This window comes from Neodiprion lecontei, chromosome 3 (assembly GCF_021901455.1).
Source record: "Neodiprion lecontei isolate iyNeoLeco1 chromosome 3, iyNeoLeco1.1, whole genome shotgun sequence".
In the NCBI taxonomy this organism is placed as follows: Eukaryota; Metazoa; Arthropoda; class Insecta; order Hymenoptera; family Diprionidae; genus Neodiprion; species Neodiprion lecontei.
The window spans coordinates 35059876-35085819 of NC_060262.1; the positions used below are offsets into that span (position 1 = coordinate 35059876).

Sequence of the window (25944 nt, forward strand, 5' to 3'; positions counted from 1 at the left end):
CTCTCGTTATAACCTTGCCAATTTCTGCTCTTTTAACATATTATTATTGAAGAATGTTGGAATACTTTAAGGCGGCATAAAAGGGGGCGAGGTTTTTCACCTACACGTGATTCCAGCCGCCATGCGATGTGGCGAATAGCTAACATAAGCAGCCTCGACACTGTTGAACTGGATGCATTTACCTTATCCTCCTGAAATGCACCGTGCCTTTTAATAACGTTTATACTGCCGGTTGTTCGAGATATCCACTGATTTTTTACCGTGTATTAACGAAGGCACGCTCTCTTTATACATTCTGCGTATGTATGTTTATATTATACGTACGTACCCTACGCACTGCGCGTGCATATAATGCCGTGCATACTTTAAATCCCGGCTTTTCACCGCGGGCAGAACTACTTGGACTGCACCAGGCGTTAGGAATGCTGCTGTCTGCCATCGACAAGGAATTATAGTGCTGGCCTTACAGGATTTTGTATATCTCGTCATCGATCCTTGATTCACGATCCATTTTATTTCTCTTTTGCTCTCTGGGTATCAAATTTTTATCCACAACTCGTCAATGAGGTTATAAAATTCTTTAAAAATATGCTGCTTTGGTCTCGGGCGATTTTCTTTTCATTTTATTTTACAATACAGTTGAATACAATATGTTTAAAATCTTATGTATCCAAAAAAAGAAAAAAAAAAAGAAACAGTTGAAGTATGGACACTTTTCTATTTTTAATCTATGGTCAATGTTAATATCAAATTTTGTTTTCTTTATTATTCTTAATTATATATATATATATATATATATATATATATATATATATATATATACACAATACAAATACCGATAACTGATAAATTTTACAAAATGTTAGATCAATCTGCGGCATACTTCAAAGTGATATTAAATCCGGAAAACAATAGATTGAAAAGATCGTTGTAGACTGCTCGCAATTGCCAGATAGTTTATTTTATTGAAAAAGAGAAGGAAAAAAAATGCGCGATGGATCGATGATTAAACGAGATAACGTGTTGGACGAATGATAAACGTTGCTGTCAATGCGATGCGATACGAGGTTTGCGTATGCGACCTGTGGCAGGTAGGCCATCGGTTCTTATATCAACTATGACGTAAACGTTATAATGTCAAATTGGTCCAAGAAAATAAAAATGATCGATGTTTTTTTTTTTCAAGTATTTTTTGCAATTCATTACAATAACGGAAGAGTCTGCAAAAAGTAGATCTGCGGGAAGATTTTTAACGGTGTACCGTTTCATACTGATCCGTTTATACCGATCGGTCGAAACAGTCGTTCCATTGACTGCAGGACTTGTTTGTTATGACCTAAAACCAGCCACGGATCAAAGGTTAAAAAATTGTATAAGCGTTCTCAGTTCCTTTCGTGACTTTTAACTTGATCGTCACAGCTAAGCGATTTCTTTTTTTTTTTTAGAAACAAACTTTTTATTTTTCCGTCTTCTCTCTTTCTCCCTCTTTCTTCCTTTTCTTCTTCCGTCGTTTAAGTGGTGCAAAAGGAGGAGAAACGCCGCCTTGTTTTTTGACCACCGTTACAAGAGCGTGAGATAAATATACATACATACATATATATACATAGGCATGCGTCGGTATGTAGATATATAACGACTATTGTTTGTCGCATACCGAACGTAAACGTCAAATGGTTACCGGGTCCGAAAATTCGTCTACTTCCTGTGCGTTATAATTTCGTTGGAGGTGTTACGGAAATACTTACGTCAGGATGGGAGCTTCGCGGCCGACTCAGAATCTCTGAAAGCCTTTCTTCGCAAGCGCTGGAAAGCTTCGTATTGATCGGCCTGGTTCACTTCGTGTCAAGTTCAAGGGAACCTGCACGCTTCGCCAAAATCTGGCCAATTATTTCCGTCGCGTTTTATCGATATTATACGAGCTACGGATGTATTGATTGTGCCGATGTGAATTGGAACCGCGCCTTTCGAGAGACGAGCTTGCATCTCTTCACCTTCTATACTGTAAATAATTTCACGGTTTTTCGGCTGCATTTCTGTAAGAAAATTGTCACCAAAAATAACAACCTTATCGCATGCTTTAAACTCGGCGTTTATCGCTCGAGTAAACATATAAGCCTGTTCCAAAGTCCGATGATGTATCGATTCTCGGAGATATTTTTAAGAAAACGTTGGTCACGACACGTAGGTATTTACGTACGTACCTGTAATCTTTGTGTGTGTGTGTGTTTTTTTTCCTTTCTAGCTTCCTGTATTTCTCTCTCCGTTTCAATTTCTCCGCGCGCGTTGCGTCTTCGAAGAGTTTCGAAAAGAACGTTTAGACAAATACTCGTGTCAAATATTCGAGCCGTCATCGTCTCGTTTCGCTTTTGATACACGTCAGATTGATAAATTGATTTACACGTACATCAATCAGCTGCTGTACTGTTATCGATACATCGCATCCGAGTTTTATCAATGAAACTTTCGAATGATTTGCAACATTTGCCGAATATTTATAGCCTCGCGTTGTAAGAAAGCGACTTCCATATTCGCTGTTCAGCTGCAGAAAATGTTCGTTTAACCGGTTCCAAACTCGTTACTCGAATCTTGCAGATCCTGGATACATGAAATGTTTGGTGAATTTTTCTTCAACGAGTCACTTCGACCGTATCATGTATAATAACCGACGGATAAGTCCCGCGGTAGATATACACTCCTATCGACCCGCTTATCAAAAACTACACTATATCCCGCTTCAAGCGTTATCTTCTCACGTGTTAAAAACATGCCAAGAGGCTCCTTAGTACGGCAGGCCGATTGTGTGACATTCTTTCATCCCCATTGGCGATAAGCGAGTACCATCTGGTTTTACGAATCGATACATAAATCTTGCGTCGAGTTGGCCATTAAATTGTTCACATCACGGTATTGTAATAGCTTATAAACTTTTTCAAGCAGACCGATGTCGCCACTTTCCTCTTATCATTCCTACGTACTTACAGCTTTCCTTGTCAAAACACTGACTCGGTAATTCCGCGTCAAGATAAGACCAAGGTTCCTAAAAGTTAGTTACGAACGATCCGGGACTTCTTTCGCGGTGTCCTTGTGCAAGGAATGTGTGTATATCTACGTAGTGCAGGACGCCTGACCTTCCTCCGGAAATCCGGTCTGTCATGCAGGATGTTACGAACACAAGTCCGGCCTTGTTTCACGTTGATAAAAACAAATTTTCCTTCTCCTATGTACGCTTTCTTCAATTTTTCGAAAACGATTCTAGATGCGAGTTGAGTAACGGTTCATAAAATGCCCGAATACATCTGCAGGCTGTTATCGGTTAAAATATCGCTGTAAAAATTATATCTGGACCGAAAAAGAAGAGGCGAAAAATGCACGTTACATCGCTCTTTAAATATATTATACGTTCAGGTATAACTAACCCAGTAACGATTTCCGGAAATTTTTACGAATCATCTATCTATGTCGACCACGATATCTGTACTGAAAAAGTGGCGATGACTAAGTATTGTAAAGTTAGATTATTCAGCAGGCGTAAAATAGTTCAGTGAATCAGATGAACGCCGCGAGTCGGTTCTACGATACAAGTTTAATGTTGGTAGGTAGGTAGGTGTTCATTAATCAACTAGATACTCGGCCTTTTCTTTCAAACGAAACCGATAACGCCGAAAACTTGCGGCGTCTTTCGACGATGCAGCGGTGAATTAGCTTACATCCGCTTAAATCACTCTGGTTAGGCGATCCTCTCGGTGCAATCTAACTTTTAATTCCGGCGTCAACCCTTCGACTACAAGGCGTCGTCGTATGCTGGAAAAAGTTTGTTTGTACTTCTTTAACCTGATCGATGTATCGAACCAGCTGGCTTTAGAAGCTAGGTATGCGCATTGCAGGGTTTTTCCTCATCGGTGCAGCAGCAGCAGCGGCAGCATACTTGTCCAGACGATTGTATACACTGGCTGCATTAGCGTGTTTGGAAAAGGAAATCTTTACTATTTTCTTTCGACATGTTGTATAATCGTCTCTAGGCTGTGATCAGAGATCGCTTTGAGCCTCCAGGGCGTCAACTGACATCGTTTTCAATCAATTTCACTATTCTTCTCTCATTCAAAAACATGTCAAACAATGTCATTTTGTCATATCAGGAACCTACGTTAATTTGTGCGATTCTCAAGACTTTTATCGAAAACTCTAGAGAAATAAAAATTGAAGACAGACGAATTGGAAGCGATGAATAACTTGGGTATTTCTCTTTGAAACAATTTTTTAAACGTATCCAATTTTGATTCTATCGAAATTTAGAAAGATAAAGCCATTGCACAAGAAATTTCAGTGAAGCATTACTTATATCATCGTATCTTCGAATAATAAAATTCTTTTTAACGATATGCTGAATTCCAAGCGTTGGGATAGATGCGCATATACAGTTTCTATTCAAAGCCTGTTAAACATTTCTTGCTGCCAAGTTATTTAGGCCGCGTGGACGAAAAAAAAATCGAATAAAGAATCAAAGATAAACGTCCGTTCGACGGGAAAACGATCTTGCGTATATTTGACCACCGATTACGAGGTGACGATAATAAGATCCGGAATCATGGTTACAGTCAGCATACAGGAAATGTCTCAGAACTTTTCCTAAAATATCATATAACAATTTATGGTAATGATTTCAACACAGTTAAATCGCCGTTGTCAATGGATAATTTGAATAAATGAGTTCAGGTAATTAAAATCAATTGTAATTCTGAAACATCAATATTTCTGGGGATAAATTAACCGATTCGCTCTAGTTTCTTACATTGGAAAAAAAAAAAAACACACACACACACATGCAAACAACAAACGGTCATCACGTGGAAAAAAATAACTCGAGTTTTGCTTCCGAAACGCCTGGCAAAGTCTTGCAGGAAATTTTCAACGTATCGGTACAGCTTTTACTACGTACACTCTGTGCATTCCGAAGAAGCTCTTACCTCACGTATGCATAAGTCGCATACCAATCGCGAGATAAATTCTCAGCAGCGGTCTTGCATTGCCGTAGCGTCAAGTGTCTTTAAAAGGGTTGAATTGTTTTCGAAGACGTGGCGCACTCGCGTTGATGATCGAATCGCGCGTTCCCTTTATAAAAATGCCCTCCCCCCGCAACAAGCCAGGACGGTGTTGGCGTAACGTGCAATTAGTTAGCGAGTGTATAATAGAGAAGGCTACTGAGCCGTGCAAGGTCCGGCTGCGGTCCGGTCTTAGCTAATCACTGTTTATCTCGGGGAAAGAAATGGGTCAGAAATTCAATACTAAGTTGACCGAGCTCATAGCTCAAGTCTAATGGAACGCGTCACCGCGACGCTGAAAGAGACTTTAAAACGCTCGAGAAATTCTTTCTCTTCCCTTCTTACTTTTCTTCAAGGGACGCGACCCTTCCGCGGTTCGATGTGGGAATGAAAATTCTAAAAAAATCAAACTTTCGTTAAAAATAACGACGCCTTGAACATCCTTCGTCACGCATGCGTACTCGATGCAACAGCTGTTACATTGCCGAATACTTATCGTTATCGTTATTGTTGTTGTTGTTAGTATCAACGGCAGTAATAACCCAGATGTAATGCAACGTCGTCGGAGCGCGGTTCTGCTGCAGGCATCTCTGGAATTCCAACGCTGCAGTTATTTTAAGTCTCGAACCAACAAATAACTCTGGATTTGAATTGGTTGCCACGGGGTGCATTCCTAGCGGGAATTCGTCCGTATGCGAATATGCAGTAGAGTTTTGAGTCATAGATTCGGGACGAAAACGGGGTTGATTAACGTTGCAAAAAGGCAACCTCACAATCACCGAACGAATTCAATTATACCTAATCTGCATTGCGAAGTGAAAATTTGACGCGAGATGTAACAGGGGAACGTTAAAGACGTTGAGAAAGTCTCGACGATATTAGTAGTGACATTTTTGCAGTAATAGCTGAAGCCCGCGCTTCCTAGTTTTATACGTATACTTATAAGTATCTGAATGTAGGCTATTCCAATAACGTCACGTAGCTCGTCTAGCCGCTGTACGGCTTCTAAACGTCGGTTTGAACTCTTTTCTTCTTCTTTTTCCCTTTATCTTACTTTTCTATCAGGCACTACTCCAGTTCTACCCTTGTTCTTCTTCGTTTACTCCCTTGTCCACTCCACTCCGCGGCACGATCACATCTTGCAAAATAGAATGGGGCTTGATGTACGAAGCGATCTTCAACTATGCATCAGGGATTTTAGCTTTCGTTACAAAGCAACCGCGGAATCAGGTTGGATCAATTTTTTTCATATTTTGTTAGGATTATCATTAATACTATTCCTATTTTTTTATCCTTGAGATAACTGGAGGGTGAGGAACGAGGTTATCACTTTGTTTGAGATCGAACGAGAGAAGGTGTAGCAATAAAACGAAACTTTGATAAGATTGAGAAGAGAAGAAAAGAAGAAAATAATGAGCAAAAAAAAAAAAACATTGGAAGCAAAATGAGATGGAGAAAAATCTGTTACCGTGTGGGCGGTGCCGCTCCTTTATATTACGGCTGAACGACTTTTAGTAATCGGTATAATTTATCAAGCCACCATTTCTAATTACTTACCTTTCACGTTCTTGATTTATTCATTATGTTTCGGTTATTTACAACAAATGTAAAAAAAACAAACAAACAACAAATAAAGAAAAGCGACCACCGCAATACAGCTCTGCGATATCTTGTCGAGTTCATCGTGAACCTCTGTTCATCATACCTCGGGTTCATCCGCATCACCTACTGTACTTACACAGGGTGTAGATCCGTGTTCGTTTCAACGGTCCGAACATAGCGGTGGAGAGGGAGGGGGGGGACGTTAGTTACGTAATAAGATGATATTACGTACCTTCACAATTACGACGAATCAGTCGGTCACTTAAGTATTACACAGTGTATAATATGTACTTGTATTATATATGTATACTGCATTTATGAAAGGCTCGTTTAATTGCAAGCGATTTGTATCTGGTGGTGATCATCATCATCGTCGTCGTCGCCGTCGTCGTCCTCTCGCAGCTGCAACACTGATGCTGCATGCGTATTACGTGCCTATAATAGTTTTACCGCGTGTCCTACGGATGGACGGATAGACGGCACCTGTGTCTCTCGGTCTGTTGAATAAATGCGGTGCGATTATAAATTATAATCGCTCGGAGAGTCACCTATCTTCTCCGCTTCGCTATTTCCTATAACCATGCGCGTATAACTTGCATATTACAGGTCTATCAATATATCTATATACGTATACACATAGCAGGTACGTGTACGAAGAGAAGCTGCAGCTGAAGGCAATTGATGATTAATTGCGGAATGAGTAATTGAATATCATTACAGCTGTTTTTTTTTTACTCCGTGCTACCAGGTGCGTCCAGGCACTTTGCCAATAACTCAATTGAGAGAGCTTTTAGCAATCTGTGATAGATATTCTGCGATTGCTTTTAGAGACGCTTGACGGGAAATTATAACGGCTACAAAAAAGCGGCAATGATAGAACGGAATATTATCCCTTCGCACTTTCAAGTTTAGCGAGGGAAAACTGTAACGCACGTTGCACAAAATCACGATTTCTGACCGTAAAATCTTAGGGCCAAGTCTCAAGCGTGAAGGTGCGGGTTGCGACCTTTGGATTTATCGAAAATACAGTGGTTGGTCGATCCAAAATGGATTTCGAAAAGCGCAATAATGCGGAATGAACGCGAATACGCGCTTATAGGTATGTAACAGAGGTGAGTTTGCAGAGAGGCGGCGATACACGAACCGCGCCGCGTATTGATTGCGCGAGACGCCGGCGCCGCGGCGCTTCGCGAGTCAAAACGACGCCCGAATTCCGAGCTAGGTACATAAGGGAAAAGCCGGGGCTCGAACCCGCGCCGTTTTTGCTGCAGTGCAGTTAAAGCCGACGCTCAACGACGCGTCTTGACACCCGACACCTTTAAGCACCTTGTAACAGATACTTGACTCGACTATTGCTACATACCAGATTACACATTTAATTTCCGTTCATCCTGCGCAGCCTGCGAAAATTACAAATTACACTCGATCCTAGGTCGGGTTTAACTGCAAGTCCGTGAAAGGGAAGATCGAGCGGAATTTTAACTAGAAAATGATAAACGGAATGGAAAGCCGGGTGGCATAACGTAAATCTGGAAGCGTAAGAGAACTCGAAATTCGACTTTGTTAGTTTGGATTCTGACTTGTCATGAAAGTGCCAAAAAAAAAAATTAATGCATACAGCTCTGCTTTATCCTGTGAGACCAATTTTCGGGATCAACGAAATTTCTTTGAAGTGCTTGCAAGCTTTGAAACAAAACTCACTGGCTGAAATGATTCCTCCTTGAACGAACTTGGAGTGCTTGGGCATACCTCTTGCAAAAATGAAAGTGTGATACGGTATCGCTCTCGTATTAATGACTCCACTTCTCTTCAGCAGGATACGAGAACAACGTTTTAACGCTTAAGGTTCATGGGTACGTTACACGCACCCTTAGAATTCTGGAATCAGACGAACTGAATGTATCGCTTTGTTGAATAATCCAAGTCTGCAGACGTATGAAACGTCCGTACAGCGTAGATACAAAAGAAGTTCTGGGTTCTTTGTACCTTGCATCCTACTTGACGATTTCTACCGCTTTGTCGTTATTGCCAGCGTTGCTGTCGCATCGTCGGAGGCACGAGTCTGGCCACCAAAGTGCTTTTTCATTTTTTTCTCGTTTCTTCCCCTTCCCTCCTCTCCCAACGTTGCTCCGCGTGTTCGTTCAGAAAATAAAGAAATCGGATAACAATGGCAATGGAGCCCGAGTCGCGTATTCGTTGTGGCCGGAAGGTGTGCGATCATCTTAAATTTGCATCGGTGTCACATCCGGGTTATCAGGCACACAATGATATTACGCGAGTAAACGTGCGTACGCGTTCGATACCGATCCGAATCGCAACAACGCGCCGTTTCCATTGTACGAACCGTGCGAAAACAACAATCCGAGAGACAGACAACGAGACCGCGTACTTTTCGCCAAATTTAATCGTCACGGTAAACTCTCGACCGACGGGTGAAAGAACCGATTCAATACACAAACGACAATTCGTAGAGCGACCGTAGGGACTTAATTTTCACCTCTCGTGTAACCCGGCGTTTAAATTTAAGATTCCGAAACACGATTAGTACGCCTACCATTTACACCGACGACGCGAGTTTAGGCTCGGGCTCAGGTTCGGGTCATTTCGTGACCTGCCACTTGCGTTACTTCCTTCCCATGAACCTAGCGCTCTGATCCTGGGAAGATGCCTTCGAAGATACGGGAGATGCTCGTACTGATAACATCAGGATCTAAAGTTGTGCCATCACTTTCTCCCGCTTATGCCACGCGGGTATCTCGATCCTCTCGACCTGCATGGACCGAACGTTAGACGTCCGTCAGCTGCAGGGCTATCTTTTAAGAGCTCGAAGAGCTCGAAGAGCGCTCTCTTCTTCTATTTCCACCTCGTAGCCTCTATTTTGGTATGAAAATTCCCTCCACTTTCCACTTTCATTTCGGCCAGTCGATCGATCGATCGATCAACTTCTTTTTAACCTGCCTTTTTCAAACGTAACTGCGCGGTCAAGAATCATTTGGATCATCAAATGCTCTGCAAAAGTATGTTGAAGCCAGTCAAAAAGGAGGCCAACTCCTTGTCTTTTTTCAAGGAAATCAGCTAATCCGGTTTCCGAAGACGATCGTTATTCCTCCTAGAAAAATTAACGCCTTCCGTACGATGTGAGATTTCGAATCGGATCGGTGAGACGAAACAACAAAGCCGACAAAGAGTATAACAGTGCGAAGCGAAGGAGCGTGCAGACGATTCGTTTAAGGCTAGTCTGTAATAAGCCGTTAATGTTGGGTGAAAAAGCATCAAAGCGAGGCGTGCAAAAAGGTTATTACAGAGTAATTTTCATCGGCGGACCAATCGAGCCGTGCAAAACTATCATCGAGGTTGTTAAGTCGGTTAAGTTTGCAGTGTTTGCGAGCGAGGAGACGATCGGATCGGAGCTTGGCTATCCGGCGAGTAAGTTTGCACGCTCCGTAGACCCGGACGAGTTACATAATGCAACCGTCGGCCTTGCATTATAGCGTCATAACTATCATCCTGTCCGCTTACCTGCAATGCCGTTGCCGCTGCTGCGCCTTTCATGACTAACAGGCACCGCCATTTGTCGTGATTCAATTTATGGCAAAAGATAGCGACAATTATTCTGAATAATGCTCGAGGTTTTAGTACGGTAATAAGCAGGCCTATTACAATAATAGTTATCGTACGCGAGGCGGTTTAAAACCCGCAGCTTCTCTTCCGCGGCGACAATCATCGATCCGCGAGTATTTAAACGTACCTGGACTCGCTTGTTCGGATATTGCGGAACAAATATTCTGCGTCCATGCTCATGAATAAGAGCTTCCCATAAAATCTAGTCCCGCATTTGTACGCTTCGGACGAGTATTTGCGAACAAAGCGAAAGAAAGAAACAAACAAACAAACAAACAAACGCACGTCGTTTCGACTTCCTTGCGTGTCTCGTATACGTGTTGTATGTATACCTGTATATATATAGTTCTAGTCGTGTCGACGTAATATCGTCGGTTGGGACGTTGCCGTGACGTGGGCGTCACTCATTAATCGGCGTACTGCCTTTTAATATTTAGGTACGCACTTGGAGCTCCTCTGTTATTTCTGACGTTCGGAAGGCACTGCACACCGCGAATTTCAATTATACTCTGTCATTATTAGATACACTCGAGCACTGCCGAGCTTGGCTTTCCCTCTAATCGACATCGTTGCATTGTTCCAATTCAGCAACGAATTGTTCAACTGTTGCTTCGGTCGGTTTAATTGGATTTGCAGTTTGACGTGGGTTCCGTTCGACGTAATTCCCGATCCAATATTCGCAAGGTTTTCAACCTCGATTATCGAACAGAGTTCACTGCGATTTAAGAGGAAAGGATAGTCACGGATGCTTGTGTTGAGAACGAGAAAAAAGTTAAGACCCCCGTCATCCGTAATTGGCAAGTAATCGATCAGCTGTTAATTCGTGTTTTTTTTTTTTTACTGGTTTTACTTTTTCTTTCGCGAATTTTTATAAGTCAGAGTTTCGGTTTGTCATTCCTCCTCTTCAGAACCTGCAGTACGAATTTAATCTTTGTTTCCTCAGACTGATTATTCGAACAAAGAGAAATAGAGTCATAGATTATGCCGCGTCGTACGAGAAAGTGTCCAGCTTATTGTATACGAATGTACGTATGGATGTGTATATAATATATGTATATAAAGAAGCGGTATTGCGAAAATAGGGATAGAAAAGTTTCACCGTGAGAAGCGCGAAGGCCAGTAGCAGAATTTCCCAATCTCTTGTACGCGTCTCTACGTGGCAAGGTATATACGTATTATATGTATTGTATATACGTACGTGTATAAAGATTTGATACGTAATTTACGAACGTTTACGGTATAGGTGAGTCGGCGCATATGACGAAGATGTGATATATTGTGCTTATAATAACCCGCGATTCTTAACCGGGCGTTCCATGATTGTGACCATTTTACCCCGGCGTGAAAGCCTCCGTGGGTGTTCGGCATAGAAACTGATATATTCCGATAGCCGGTTTAACAATAATTTACCAATCACCCGATCGCCCAGCACGCGGCCAATCCAATCAATTGTATATTGTGTGCGTATCATTTGAGACTAGCGTTGTTGCAGATACCATCTAAATGTATGTAATATCTTATCTTCCACGCTATAGATGCAATGATCGATAATTATTTATTTTTAAAGTACCTACCTGGACCCTCGACTCTGGGACGCGTAATCGCGCGCGCGAAAGAGAGAGAGAGAGAGAGAGAGAGAGAGAGAGAGAGAGAGAGAGAGAGAGAGAGAATCTCACAGTGCATGCCGGATTAATATCAAAGACACCGCTACGCAGCAGGGCGGATATTGCGACGGAGCTTATTACGCGTAAAAAAACAAGGAATACCAGAAAAATGGTGAATCCAACTTTCCACTAAAATTCCAAAGCCGTTGGCGGAACAATTATAATTACCGTCAATTATTGTGCGATTCGTATAGATACAGGGTACTTATATTTGTCACTGATTTCTCTCTCGAGGTTGACAACGAATGCCTGAAGCTCACCTGCGGCACGATCATCAGCCTCGAGAGTTTGCAGGGAATTTGTTTTTTCTTCCTCGTAGTTTGATTCTTTTTCTCTCACTCTGTATGTAAGCAATAATACCGCGGCAGAGAAATATCGTACAGCAAAAATTCTCGAGTGGGGAAATTACGGTTACAGATTTTATACCTAATAGCTATTAATTAAAATGCTTAAGAGTCTTCGCTGCAGCTGCGGAAAATTCTCCACGCATAACGATACGCGTATAACGGTGAGAAGAAATAACTCTGTGCTCGAGTTTTCCGCGAAATAATTTCTACACCCGAGAGTGAACGTTTGGTGTACATAAATATACGTTGGGGTGTTTTGGAAAAAAATAATTTGCCATTTTTTTTTATCATAACACTCCGTGAAACGTTTTCATTGTCAGTTAATTTTTAATTTTTTTTTATTACGCTTTTTTGAATTCAGAAAGAATAGCGGACAATTTTTTTTATTGCCTACATCAATTATTATACAAATTTACGTCGCAAAGAAAACCCACACTTGTAATTTCAAGTTTCCAGTTGATGCTTGAAAAGTGTGTCTGACGACTTTTGCATTATTAATTCAATCTCATGAAATAGTTATAATTTAATATGAACTTTTAATTTAGGAAAATAAGATTCCCGGTTGGTATATCGTTGCGTTATAGATCGTGATCTTTGGGTTGAATATTAATGTCGGGAAATAAATAATAATCGAAATGTTACAACGTGTTTCTACACAAATTGGGAAAAAAATATGAAAAAGTGAAAGATCAAATTATCGCGATCTTCCGCATAACGTAGAACGCTCATCTTTTTGCAAAATCTTTCCTTTAACATGCAAAGAAAAAAACTTTTTCGGGGGTGTCACCGTGAAAAATCGTTAATAATTATTACTGAAACACCCTAGTATACATGTAGGCACATATATATTTGACGGACGACGCGAGGAATCAAATATCTCACCGTACGTCAATGATCCGCGTACGTACGTAACACCTATTCGATCTATTCATCCCCCATTCCCAGGGACGATACCTCGATATTATTTACCCGACCCGATTTCCAATCGCGCAAGGTATAATATTGGAATATCACTCGGCTTTCAGGTGCGCGATTTGGTCGAACGATGCAACTGTCCAACCCAATTTCCGATGATCCGAGTATCCGAAGGAAAGTACAGGATCGGTGACACGAAGGTTTTGATCTTCGTCCGCATACTGCGAAATCACGTTATGGTGCGAGTAGGCGGAGGGTGGGACACCCTAAGCCATTATCTCGACAAGCACGACCCTTGCCGGTGCCGCAGCTGTAAGTTTACATACTCATATCTTTCTTGACACTTTACGATACTAACCTAACCCAACCCAACCCAACCCAACCTAACCTAACCATCATCGTCAGACCCTGCAGGGTTGATTTGTCGGAAGGATCGATGCCTAACCCGTTTCACCGTACGCATCGAGAGATAATCCTTCACTTCTACAAGTCACAATTTATTATTAATTATAATTATTGTACTCATTCGATTATTAAGACGAGTCGAATTTTACCTTTGTCACAATGATAGCGCACCGTTCAACGATTTCGGCGAAATTGATCCAGAAGGCGGGCGGGTCGTTTGATCTTGGAAGCGCGCAGGTACACTACGAACGGTGAGTTGGGCATGTCATGGTACAAGTTGAGAAAATTATATACCACTTGAAAAAACATGATGCGCTGAGATAAATTTCATCTTTTATAGTTACTGTAGAAAATTGTAGTAAAATGCGGGCATACTTAAAGCAACGGTTTAAATACTGTTGGAAATGAAAGCAAGTTTTTATCCAATTAGTAACTATTTAGTCTATAATTATTTTAAACAGCCATATTCTCCGGTTGGTTGTATCGAAACGTTAAATTTTCATTTTTCCACCCACTATACTAGGTACCTACGCTTTTACGATTGTGGTGAAAAATGAAGATAGTTAAAATAAAAGACTATATCTATGTACATGGTACAGTAACCAGAACTAGAAATTTCTCTCAGCGATTTATGTAAATATGTACAGTAATGTTTATCGACGCCTTTCCTTTCTGGCTACCTTTGTTTCGGTCCGGAAGAAAATGCGAGATCGATTCTATACGAATTATGTAACAATGACTCCCATTCTCTCACGTCAACTTCATCGCCATTCGTTGTCACATGATTCGTACAGTATCGAGCTCGAAATTTCTTTCGGACCGAGGAAAAATTATCCGGAAAGCGAAGGCATTGACGAACGTTACCGTACAATATCGGGGTGTCGATGATCTTCTTGACGAGCGTAAAAATACAATTTCCCCTCTAATCGTAAGATCACCTCCGAGAACCCGTCGCAGCTCGGCTTCGAGCGTTGGTTCCTGTGCGGGAGCCGGGGTGCAAAATCAGAGCCCTCAGCACCAGCCGATGTCCCTGCAGACGAACAGAACGATCTCCGCAAACCGATCCCGTTCACCGACCCCGCATCAGGTACAACAGAACAAGCATCTCGGCGAGGAGTTGAAGAAGTCTTCGAGTCGATCCCGGAGCCCGACGCCTCAGCGAAAGTTTTTGGGAAGCCCGAGTCACCTCGGAAGCGAGTTGAACAAGCAGAGGTCGAGGTCGCCGACGCCGAAGATGAACTCCAGGTCCAGGAGCCCGACCCCGAAGGTAGATAACTCGAGGATCGGGACTTCCGGTCTCGATCCGACCCGGAAGGCGCTCAACGAGGAGATCAGACAGATCAAGTACGACGGACGCTCTCAGATGTATCATAGCCGAAATCAGGATAGCTACCAGGTAACTAATTGCCTCGGGTTAATTAACCGCACTCGCTTCACGTTCGTTCTGCCGACGTTCTTCTCTTTCTTTTTTTGTTCCGTTGCATTTGTATTCGTTTTTGTTTCTTTTTTTTTTCTTGCCTTCAAACGTGGAACCGTTTTTATATTCTTCCTGCGCACCGGCCGGCGGAACTCTTCCGCTGATCTGCACATCTCGACTGTTACACAATCCGTACAAGGTCTATCAAAATACAAATGATTAGCAAAAAAGCGTGCTTAAACACCGTGGTTACGTGCAGAACTAAAACGCTGCATCATTTAATAATCGTTTTTTTAACATGCAATATGTACCTGAAAGTGGCAAAGAATATTGATTTTTTTTTATTATTCTGCCATTCGAACGTTGAATAAAAGTTTGTCATTCAAAATCTCGATCTTTTTTTGATTTTTGATTTTACAATTAAAATTCGTCTACCTTTTCTCTTTCTGCCATTCAATCAAAAATATATCGTGACAAATCCATACGGCTACAAAAATTATCGACAAATTTTGTTGTTGTATATATATATATATATGTTATACGATTTTGCCGGGAGTAATATATTGTGGTATAAATTGTCGAATTTCCCGCAAAAATGTTTCAGGATCCTAAGAAAGATCTGCATCAAGAGATCCGGGCGAAGGTGCCGCTTTCGGAGGAATTTTCGAAACGTTACGTCGTCGAGGGCGGCGTGGCTCGTCGGGCCTCGTCTCACGACGACACGCCGAGGTACGAGCCCTCGATATTCAATTACAAATGTCACGAGGACTCGTCGAGCAGAAGCCCGACTCCGAGTCCGCCGGGTGTGATAAAGGAGGAAACGACGGGCGAGAGGTTCGCCAAGGATGTCGGCAACTACGCCAAGTCACCTCAGGGCGACGGCGAACATTCGGACAATGGAAGCGAAGTATCCGACGAAGGCTATCGGAGCCTCGGTGCCGTCCAGCCGGCATCCGCGAATTCCACTTCCGGTTGCAGCACGCAGGCATCGCCTACGGTTGTTGACTATCAAAGTGAGTAAATCTTCGGCATGCCGCTAACCGACCCAGCTTCTATTTCTTCCTCCACGTATTCTTGTTTGTATGTTAAAAATCCAGGTTGACGAACCCGAGCCCGCAATTTATTCATTCGTTCTTTCATCGCGTGTAATTTTCTTCTCGTTGTATGATCCGAAGCAACTTTTTGCCCGATTCAATTTGCGAATTGATTATTTCGATTCGTCATCCTTTTCCAGATATGCAATACTTAAAAATCTTGATAATACTCAAAATTCGCGAATATATGTATATACTATATATAACTTTGTGTCGAATTACGTATACATGTATGCGCATCATCGATGCAGAATATACTTGGAATACCCGCTTAGAAAATGTGAAATCGGTATACCTATACGTATAGAGCGATCAACGAACGATCGGTTCGATCCGAACCTAATTATAAGGTTTTTTTTCGCCTACTACATCTTTTTTCTTCTTCTGTCATTCCGTACGAAAAATAATATACTCACAATGAGTCACGCTTCGTCCAATTTGACTTCTCCGCAGACGCTGGTCTGTAATTAACGATAAAAAGTTGATCGAGAGTCGTTTAAGCCGCTTCGGCAAAACGATTATTATTATTATCATCATCATCATCATCATTATTATCATTACTTTTATTACTATTACCATCATCATTTTCATCTCAGTTTGTTACATTAACGTGTGTGTAATACACGCGCCGAAGAGGTTGACACCCCCCCCCCCCCCCCCCCCTCCTTTTTACAAGCGGACGGTATCGTATCGCCTATGCGTATACATTGAGCGACCCTTAAACCCATGCATCATAGGCACACTTTAGAAATCGGTATTCGATTAAATCGCTTGTCGGATGATCTCCAGCTGGGAAGAAAGTACAAAGTATCATGTACGCGAATTAATTTCCCCGTGTAGATAGATACATCGTCGCCGTACAAGTTTCATTTTATATCCTGCATGAATGGTACATACGTAAAGGTACCCCATGGCAGGCATGACGCACGCGTGTCTTGTACATGTAATACCGACACGTGTAAATTCGATACGTGTAGTCTGATTAAACCGCGAAAACACCATCGAATGTTTTGCCGTAGTCATCGGGTATAATAAACAGGATGGAGCACGCGAGGAATTTCTGGCGGAACTTGAACGCTGGAGCGAATCTATTTGATATTTCTAGGTATCTCGGTATGATCGGTAATGCGGGGAGATCGTAAAACTCTGCGATAACGATGCATTATGTTATGCTGGCATTCGAGCGTCAGCTCTCAGCTTGAGAATGTAAGCGACTCGCAAAATAATGTGACGTCAGCGCGCAAATGTGATCCTAAGGTAACGGAGAAAAAGATGAGGAGGGATAAGAAGAAGGAGAGAAGGAACACGAGATGTTGGCACTATTAATATAATATACCTGTAGGTATGATGTAAATTTTTAAATCGTCATTATACAGAAATTATCTCGCGGGTAAAATTTCTCCGAGAATTAGAATCATTTTCAGATTCAAACTCTACGTGCGTTAATCGGGAAAGATACTTTCGTCTATGCGACTACGCATGGCCCCTGATGTTCACGTCCGTATTCTAGATGTATATACTCGTCTTTCGTTTTTAGGCATACTATTATATCTTTCGCTATTAAGGATTTCTCTGTAACTTGGTATCTCGTATTATGGGGATAAATATGCAGGGACTCGGAGAATGATCTCCGTTTCTCTAAAATAAGGTATTCAAGTTTCACTATTTTATCAAACGACCCATTAAATATACGCGTAGTTTTACTTTTTTTCTATGAATGGTCGTTGGAAAGAGAGAGAGAGAGAGAGAGAGAGAGAGAGAGAGAGAGAGAGAGAGAGAGAGAGAGAGAGAGAGAGAGAGAGAGAGAGAGAGAGAGAGAGAGAGAGAGAGAGAGAGAGAGAGAGAGAGAGAGAGAGAGACAGAGAAAGAAACTTTCATCCGTGAATGCATGGTTCAAGATTTATAGAAAAAAGTGGAATCTCTTGATTGAAAATAACCATCAGAACAATTTTTTATTCAACGTCGAGCCACGAATCACTGATTTACTCTCAACTTTTCAGTTTTTTCTTAGCCATAATTGAACTCCATCGAAACCTCGCAAGTCTAAATATTTTCAGAGAGTGCGGCACGTATAAAATAGCATGTTGTCTTTACAGTAAGAACGTAAATTTGTGGTATTAATGCGATCTACGGGAGTAAAAAATTGCTACCTTTTTGTTTTTTCTGCCTGAATACAGAAACTGGTTTCAAAGTGCTTAATTATCAAGTATATATAAATAAATATATATTTTTTGCGAAGCGGAGAACCGAATGTAAAAACAAAAAAAAAAAAAACGGAAAAACTTTACAAAAATTTTACCGTAATCTTCTCCCGACAAACCTTGCTTTTGCTGTCAATTTGACTGTCCGTGTAATAAAAATAGGGTAATAATAATAATAATAATCATGATAATGACAATGATAATAACAACGACAACAATGATTAAAAATCGTAGATATCATGGCACAAAAGTGTGTCATGTAAAATTGGTCCAAGTGACTATTACACTCTCATGTATTCGCATGCGTGCATACACGTGTACCGTAAACGAATCGCCTAATCATACAGCCGAGCTAATTATTGTCTCTGGAACGTAAAATGTCAGTCAACTTTCGCGCTCGGTAATAGAGCTGGTATATATAAATTTGTTCTCCAAAGTCCCAGTGACTATACATACATAAGCAAACCTGTAGACAGGTATTTATAATTCCGGTTAATCGAGTTTTGTTTCTAATGTTCTTTCTTTCTTCCTTTTCTCCGTCTATATGTTCGAAATAAATTCACGAAACGAGGCAAGGAAATAAATAAAGAAATAATTAAATTGAAAAAAGAAAAAGTCACACGGCTTCCGTCACGCCTGCAGTTTACTTTCGTTTGATACAACTTGACTGCGCGACGCGGTTGATTGATTTTTCAATTTCGATCAATCGCTTGCCGCCGATCGTTCTGCCGGAAACATTTTTGAATATGTCAGTAGTACAGGTGTGCGTACGCGGTTGTCACGAATACGTACAACAATGCGTGCGTGTGTGTGTGTGCAATAAACATCGACTATATCCCACGAATATACATCGGTGTGTGTATATTGTATAACACAACCTGCAGGCTCCTTGAAGGGCAAATAATCTGGTTATGAACTCACTGCCATGCCATTCTCTCTCACGTTTGCATCGCTCTCCTGACCGGCTTCACTAATTATTATTAACCGTTGCACGAATGTGAATAGGATTATTTGTACATATGTGTACAAGCATATTCGTACTTACAGCTCGTGTATATAATATACAGAAACGATAAACCCGCTGTTGCGGAAATAGCCAAGGTTGTTCTTTTGCGACGAATTCATATTTTAAAATCACGTATGAATTGGCATACACGGTGTGTACACGTAGGTAATATACCTATGCGAAGATATATATTCTACCTACTTGTGACGATTCTCTTTCCGCACGTGGATAAACAATTTTTTTCTTTCGTATACATATTTATACGCGGTGTTTTTTTTTTTCTTCTTTGTTACAACTTTTTTGGTGCATCGAAAAAAAACCGGATATTAAGCGCATGTAGGAATAAAAAAAATTTGTTTATATTTACGTGGGTAATGTTAGTAGAGACGCGTCAGAAAAACCGATCAAGAGGTACCGTGTCGTTATGGGTACCTTTTAGGTATCTCTCCTTTCTTTGACACTGTCTACGAACATGGGATTTTTCACCCAAAAAATAATGAGAGTTCGTCGGGTTTTTGAATACCTTGTAAAATTTGAATCGCCTGTCTCGAAAGAATATGTTGATATAGTGTATGAAACAAACAAGTCCGGTGTTTTCGAATAAAATTGAGCAAGATAATTTTCAATATGGCACCTAGATAGAATTAAAAGAGCACGGGATTTCTATCTTTGTTAGTTTTAGAAAAACTCGCTGTTGCAATTATTGTAAAATCAAAGTTGTATAATAGAGTACAAGGAAAAAGAAAGAAACATAACAAATTACGAAAAGACGAGCACCTAAATTTTCATCCGGGCGTGTAATTAGCACCTAAAGAACACTAATTATGCTTATAAATCATGGTCAGATTTCTTGACATGGGTTTGTTAATATTACCCATGTTGTCTATTCTTAACGCTGATGCTTCAGGCTAGCTGGTATTCGTTTGCAGTAACGTTTCGATAAAAAAAAAAAAAAAAACCGTTGACTGCAACCTTAGCATTCAGGTCATGTAGGTTTTACCATTGAGCATCGTAAGAATATGGCGCACGTGGTTTTAATCATTACATCAGTTCACGCCACTAAATATACTCGACTTACCGGGTACGAGCTCGTTACACGTATAAACGTTGGTGTATTTTCAAACTCGGAAGTAGAAAATATGTAAAAATGTAGAAATTTTTTGCTGGACCTGCTTCAATTCATTCGAATTGCCAATTTAGATTTTCCAGTTTTGGGTAAACGTCGGCGTGAAAATTCGCGGATGCAATTGAAGCGTGCAAAATACAAGTCCAGGCGCACCCGGACAACGCGAGACTTTCGCCTCGTTATACCAACGTCCATAAAAACGTCAGATTTTTAATCTTGAACAAAGGAAAAAGACAATGGGGTGGTCTGGATATTATTGCGCGGAGGGGAAAGTCGAGGTTCCAAAGGCGCGCGGAGGAAAACTAGCAGCGGAGATTAGACCGCCCTGTAGGCGATTAATATGCGCGGTAGATTAAGTATATGGTACATATGCCTACATATATGCGTGAAACCGAGAAGAGGCTGGCCTGACATTTAACCGCGCGCACGCCGAGCAGCAAACTCCACACGAAACTATCTCCGCGTTAGAGATTATACCTCTACCTACATGCAGGTAACTCGGTATCTACAATACCTACGGACTCGTCAACTGCCTACTACACGCCCCGTGTCTACATAAACTTGAGTATATGGTAGAGGCGTTCGCGTACGGAAAGATAAAGAGAGAGAATGAGAAACACACGCACGCACGCCTTTCGATCGCCTTCGCTGCTTCACTTGAGCTCGGCTTAGACGCATGCGTATGCAGATGTAACGCGTACGCGTCAGGAGTGTGTGTGAGAACCTCAAGCAAGGAAGAAGAAGAAGAAGGAGCGCGTGTATGTAGGTATTACTTCTCTCCGGAGTCGGACGTGGGCGCAGCAACCTGTCCTTACGGAACAATCGCGTTTACTAGATTCCCAATAACAGATGGCTGCATCTGTCAATGCAATTTCGCGCTGCGGCGCAAATACGAGAGGAGATAATAACGCGCGAGAGAGGAAAAACGATTTGCGACAAATTTAGACGCGATTTGACAAAATATGAAAAACAGAATTTTAATATGTTGTTCCTCCCCCACCCCGATTTTACATCACGCAGTATTGTAGAACGTGCCTTTAATGCTGAAACTGTTGGCAAACCTTGTGTTCTTGATTGTTCGGAAACAAATAAACAGCGATATTTTATTCGAAAATTCTGTAACGCAGTTCAGCTTTACGCGAGAAGAAGAACCGAAAGGCATTTACATTGTACGTATTGACGGGATCGGACGGATTGTTCGCATTTTTGTGAAGCGTGTATTCGAGCATCGTGCTCTGGCGTTTAGGAATAAGACGGTGACGACTTTTTCTGGTTTTTAGTTCAGATCAGCCTCGAGGGAAACTGTCAGACGGTGCTTAAGCGTTTAAATATGCATATGTGTGGTGTGTAAAGTCGAACGTGCGCCACGCGTCAAGGCAACGAAACGGTAAACAAAATAAACGTTGCGATCAGACCCAAGAGGCCCACGCGATATGCTAACGAGGAGAGATTCGCGCGCGCCTTACGTTCGAATGCTTGTGCTTACGGACAAATTTGGCCCTCCGGCTCAATTTAAAAGCTAAGTCGCAGATATTCCAACAATCGCGCGTATAATATACGTATAATGCGCGTATAACCGAGCACTTAGGCTGGGAGCCTCTGTAGGCGGCGGTTATACAATTCTCTGCTCGCGTTATATACTTCGTCGACGAACGTACGGACACGGAAAAAAAAATATGTAAAAACATAAAGAAGGGGAAAAAAAAAATAAAAATTAAAAAATGAATGCAGGGAAAAAAGGCATTAAATAAATAAATGAAAAGATCGCGGGACGAATTTAGTTTTGCATACAAGACAGCTTTGTGACCGGAATATTTAATGACGCATATACATATAACGTGCGAGATATTATCATTGGATTCAAGCTCCGTCAAATCGTCCACATCGTTCGTTATGTACCTGTGATACGTGTGTAAATATTATCAAACGAAATAAACATTCGTCCAAACGTTGTGACAATTAGAAAAGAACGAGTCAAGAGATCCGATACATCGACATGGACGCTATCTTGTGGCAAAAAATATATGCCTTAAAAGCGTCGTGTTTAATTACGAAATTCGTTTTTTACCATACCTACATCCTGTTAGGCACATTAACTTAACGCAACGAAATAAAATCCTTGCCGTTTGCATGAGGTTTTCAGTGCCTCCATATTCGTACGATCTATCTGAAAGGATCAGCTGTTCTCGCTGACGGCGCCATGTTGTACAACTCCATGCGACCATGTTTCCGATCTCAACTCTATAACGGCGGCAGCTTCTGAAAGAGTCGTTGAACGGCGAAACCGACCGACATAACGAGAGTTTGAAAAATGCAAAATATCGAACCAGAATCTTTTCTGTTCCAGAGCAACTCACAATTGAGAAGTCTTGCGTGGAGACGGAAACGATCGAGACGGGTCTGCGTAAGACGCGAATCGGTCCGTCGAGTCCTCTGCGAGCATCGCCGGCTAGGAGCGTGACTTCTTCGTCGGGAGACAGGACGCCGAGGGCGGGGTCGATAGTTCGGGAAAACAGTAACGTGTCGAGAGCATCGTCGGGAAGCAGGACTCCGCGCGAGGAGAATTCGAGCCCCGAGGGAAGCCCGATGAAGCGAGGATCCGGGGTCAGAACGAGCCAGAGGAAGCCGCCGACGGGCAGTCTGAGCAAGGCGACTTCGGGCGTCCCCAGGTTGAGTCAATTGAATTTCCAGGCCGGAAGTAACACCTGGAACGGAAGGCAGGCGCGGAAGAGGCCGAGCATCCAGGCCGACACGTTCGCTTCGCCGAACGCGAACGCGAACGGAAACGGAAACGGCCAAACCTCGACGTCGGCGACGGCGGCGTTCGCGAGAAAATCACCGGCCAGACAGAGCCTCCCGAGGCCGGCGATGACCGGAAGTAGCCCCCAATACGACCGGAATGGCCGGCGGATAAAGCCCTCTTCCGCCTCGCTCCAATCCTCGCCGACGAAGGTGGCGAACCCTCTGCTCGAGCAGATTCTGCAGAAGGTCGGGCACCTCCAGGACGAGAAACAGGTCGTGCAGAAGCTCCAGGACTTCCTGAGGGACTATCAGGGCAACGGGAGCGCCGGCAGCACCGACGGCGACCCGACCCTCGACTTCACAAAGGCCTGGGTCGACGGCAACGGCACCGTTGCCCTGCCTCAGGAACAGCTTCCCGTAGCCGCGAGCCCCAGGAAAGACCCGAAGGCCGCCTCCGAACGCGGCGGCTTCTCCAGGATACCGGCACCGGTTTACAAGAGGCCGATGTCCGTCGCTTCGGACAGTATGTGAGTCTGATAATTAATTGGTCACTAACAATAAGCTTTGGTTCCAGTCGAGGAACGGACGGACGGACGGAGTTCCAACCGTTCCGATAAATTATCTTAAGCTACGCATTGTAACGTATGCTCGGCCTACCGCGGTAGCGAGTGGCAACTCTAACTATTACACGACTAGTGCATTTTTCGATAGATTTTCATTTTGTAACGATTGTAGAGAGTGAAACAGTGAGTGAGTGGGAGAGAGAGAGAGAGAGTGAGAGAGAGAGTGAGGATATTATTCTTGTTATATGGGAGAGCAGCAGTAGCGTATATTATTGTAATATTATACACATTGTATAAGTTTAAATGTTATTTGAGTATAGTTTAAAATATGTTGAGTGAATTTTTTCTATACTCTGTTGCGGCTTCCAAATGAATATCAGCTTTCTATATACCATGTAGGTATAGATGTAATGCACGGTTGGTTCGCTCGAACAGCATAATATTATAATATTATTGCGCGATACGTGTAAACATTTGCTACCGGATCTAATTACGACGCGATCAGACGATGAAGGGAGGAAAATTTTTTACGTTGAATTCCTGTTATATCCGGGTATAATCGAACGGTTTTTATAATTGATTGAATATTATATTTGAAAATTATTTATTTATATTATATATATATTACATAGTATATCGATTGTATTTATTAAAAGAAGAACAAGCGAACGAGATACACAGTTTATTTACGCGTTACAACGTATATACTTGTATCGTATACGTATCTACGTTCTCTGGCCGTGGTTTGTAGGCTATTGAGAAATGAAGTCAAGCGTGGGTGAAAGAAAGTAAGTATAACAGACGAAACGCGTAAAATGGTGACGAGAAGTGAAAAATGCAAGACAAAAAAGCATACAAATATAAAAAAAAAACTGAAAAAAAAAAAATAAATAATCCGACTACTCAAATAGACTGGATATAATAGCGTATCATCATTCCAATATTGAAATGTGTTTTTATACCAAAAGTAACCGTAGAGAGAGATGAATAAAAAAAAAAACAAAAAAAAAAAACAATTTGAGATAAGGTAAGAAAGTGAGAGTCAAAGAGATAGAACGAATAAAATTGATTATCTTTTTGTACCAAGTGTCTTATACAATAGTGCGAGGGATGTAGAAACGGACTTTTTTAGGACGAAGGGTCTTTTAACGTGCTAAGATTATTTTATAGACAATATAGAAATAAACTAGAGTATATGATGTAAAGTATATAGAATTAAAAAACCAAACAAACAAATAAAGTACGAGTGAAAAAAAACACACACACACACACACATAGAAACACGTACGCAAAAACGCTTGAAAAATAAATTGGAAGCTATAGGATCTGAAAGATTGTTTGGTACCTATAACTCAACGCTGTATCACAAACGGATCTGGATGTAATAACAAAATGCCGAAACTCGGTGATTAATGGCTTCTATTTCAATCTACCGCGACATCGACCGTCGGCTTCCGTGGGTCTCCTCGTCCAGAGAGTCAACGGGAAATCGTTGATTGGATTAAGATTTCAAATGTTGTATTTTCTGTCTTGACCATCCTGATTATTCAGGCAACTCCTTTTAGAGCTGTTTAAAATAGAATATATATGTATAAAAAAAAAAAATAATTTTTTAAATCACCACACCGCCGTACATGTTCGATTCCTTGTATGAAATTTGCCTTACGCATTTATAGAAATCTTTTATAGAAATAAAGTAAATGCATAAAAATACACAACCGTATAACAGTTGCTTTTAAAGAAACAAGATGATAATTCTAAAGTACACGCCGGTGTGAACTATGATACATTCACTCGATTAGTTTACTTTATACGTCTAACTTAACTGTTGTTGCTTTTGTATGGTGAATTCGGAATGAAAAAAAAGGAAAAGTTAATAGTCAGTCAAGACGTGATTTACACACTTATAACCGGTCGATACGCCTAATGAATAATTTTTACGCCCGTTCGTAATATTATATAGTGTAATGTATAAATAGGCCTAAGTTTTATAACCCAATCACACAGTCTACCACGTTAACGATTATAATATTACAACAATATCATCTATTATATTATTCGTTATGTTATTATTTTAGTTTATATACGCATGAAAAACAAAAAAAAAAAAAAATCTTACTAAAAAAAAAAAAAAGTGAAAAATAAAATAAAATAAACACATGAATAAATAAAAACATAACAAAACGGAAACTGATCGACGCG

The 25944-nt window shown here is 41.4% G+C and overlaps 1 protein-coding gene across 1 annotated transcript in view; it reads left to right on the plus strand.

Annotated features, from left to right (window-relative positions):
• The window catches only part of LOC107219005 (GAS2-like protein pickled eggs), a 43164-nt gene extending 17804 nt beyond the window's left edge, over positions 1-25360 (plus strand). Inside the window, exons 4-8 of the mRNA XM_015657059.2 lie at positions 13299-13500; positions 13760-13844; positions 14527-14989; positions 15615-16023; positions 22785-25360. Coding sequence (XP_015512545.2) covers positions 13299-13500; positions 13760-13844; positions 14527-14989; positions 15615-16023; positions 22785-23710 — 2085 coding nt within the window. The 3' untranslated portion in view covers positions 23711-25360. The remainder of the gene's footprint in view (positions 1-13298; positions 13501-13759; positions 13845-14526; positions 14990-15614; positions 16024-22784) is intronic.
• Positions 25361-25944: the final 584 nt, after the last annotated feature.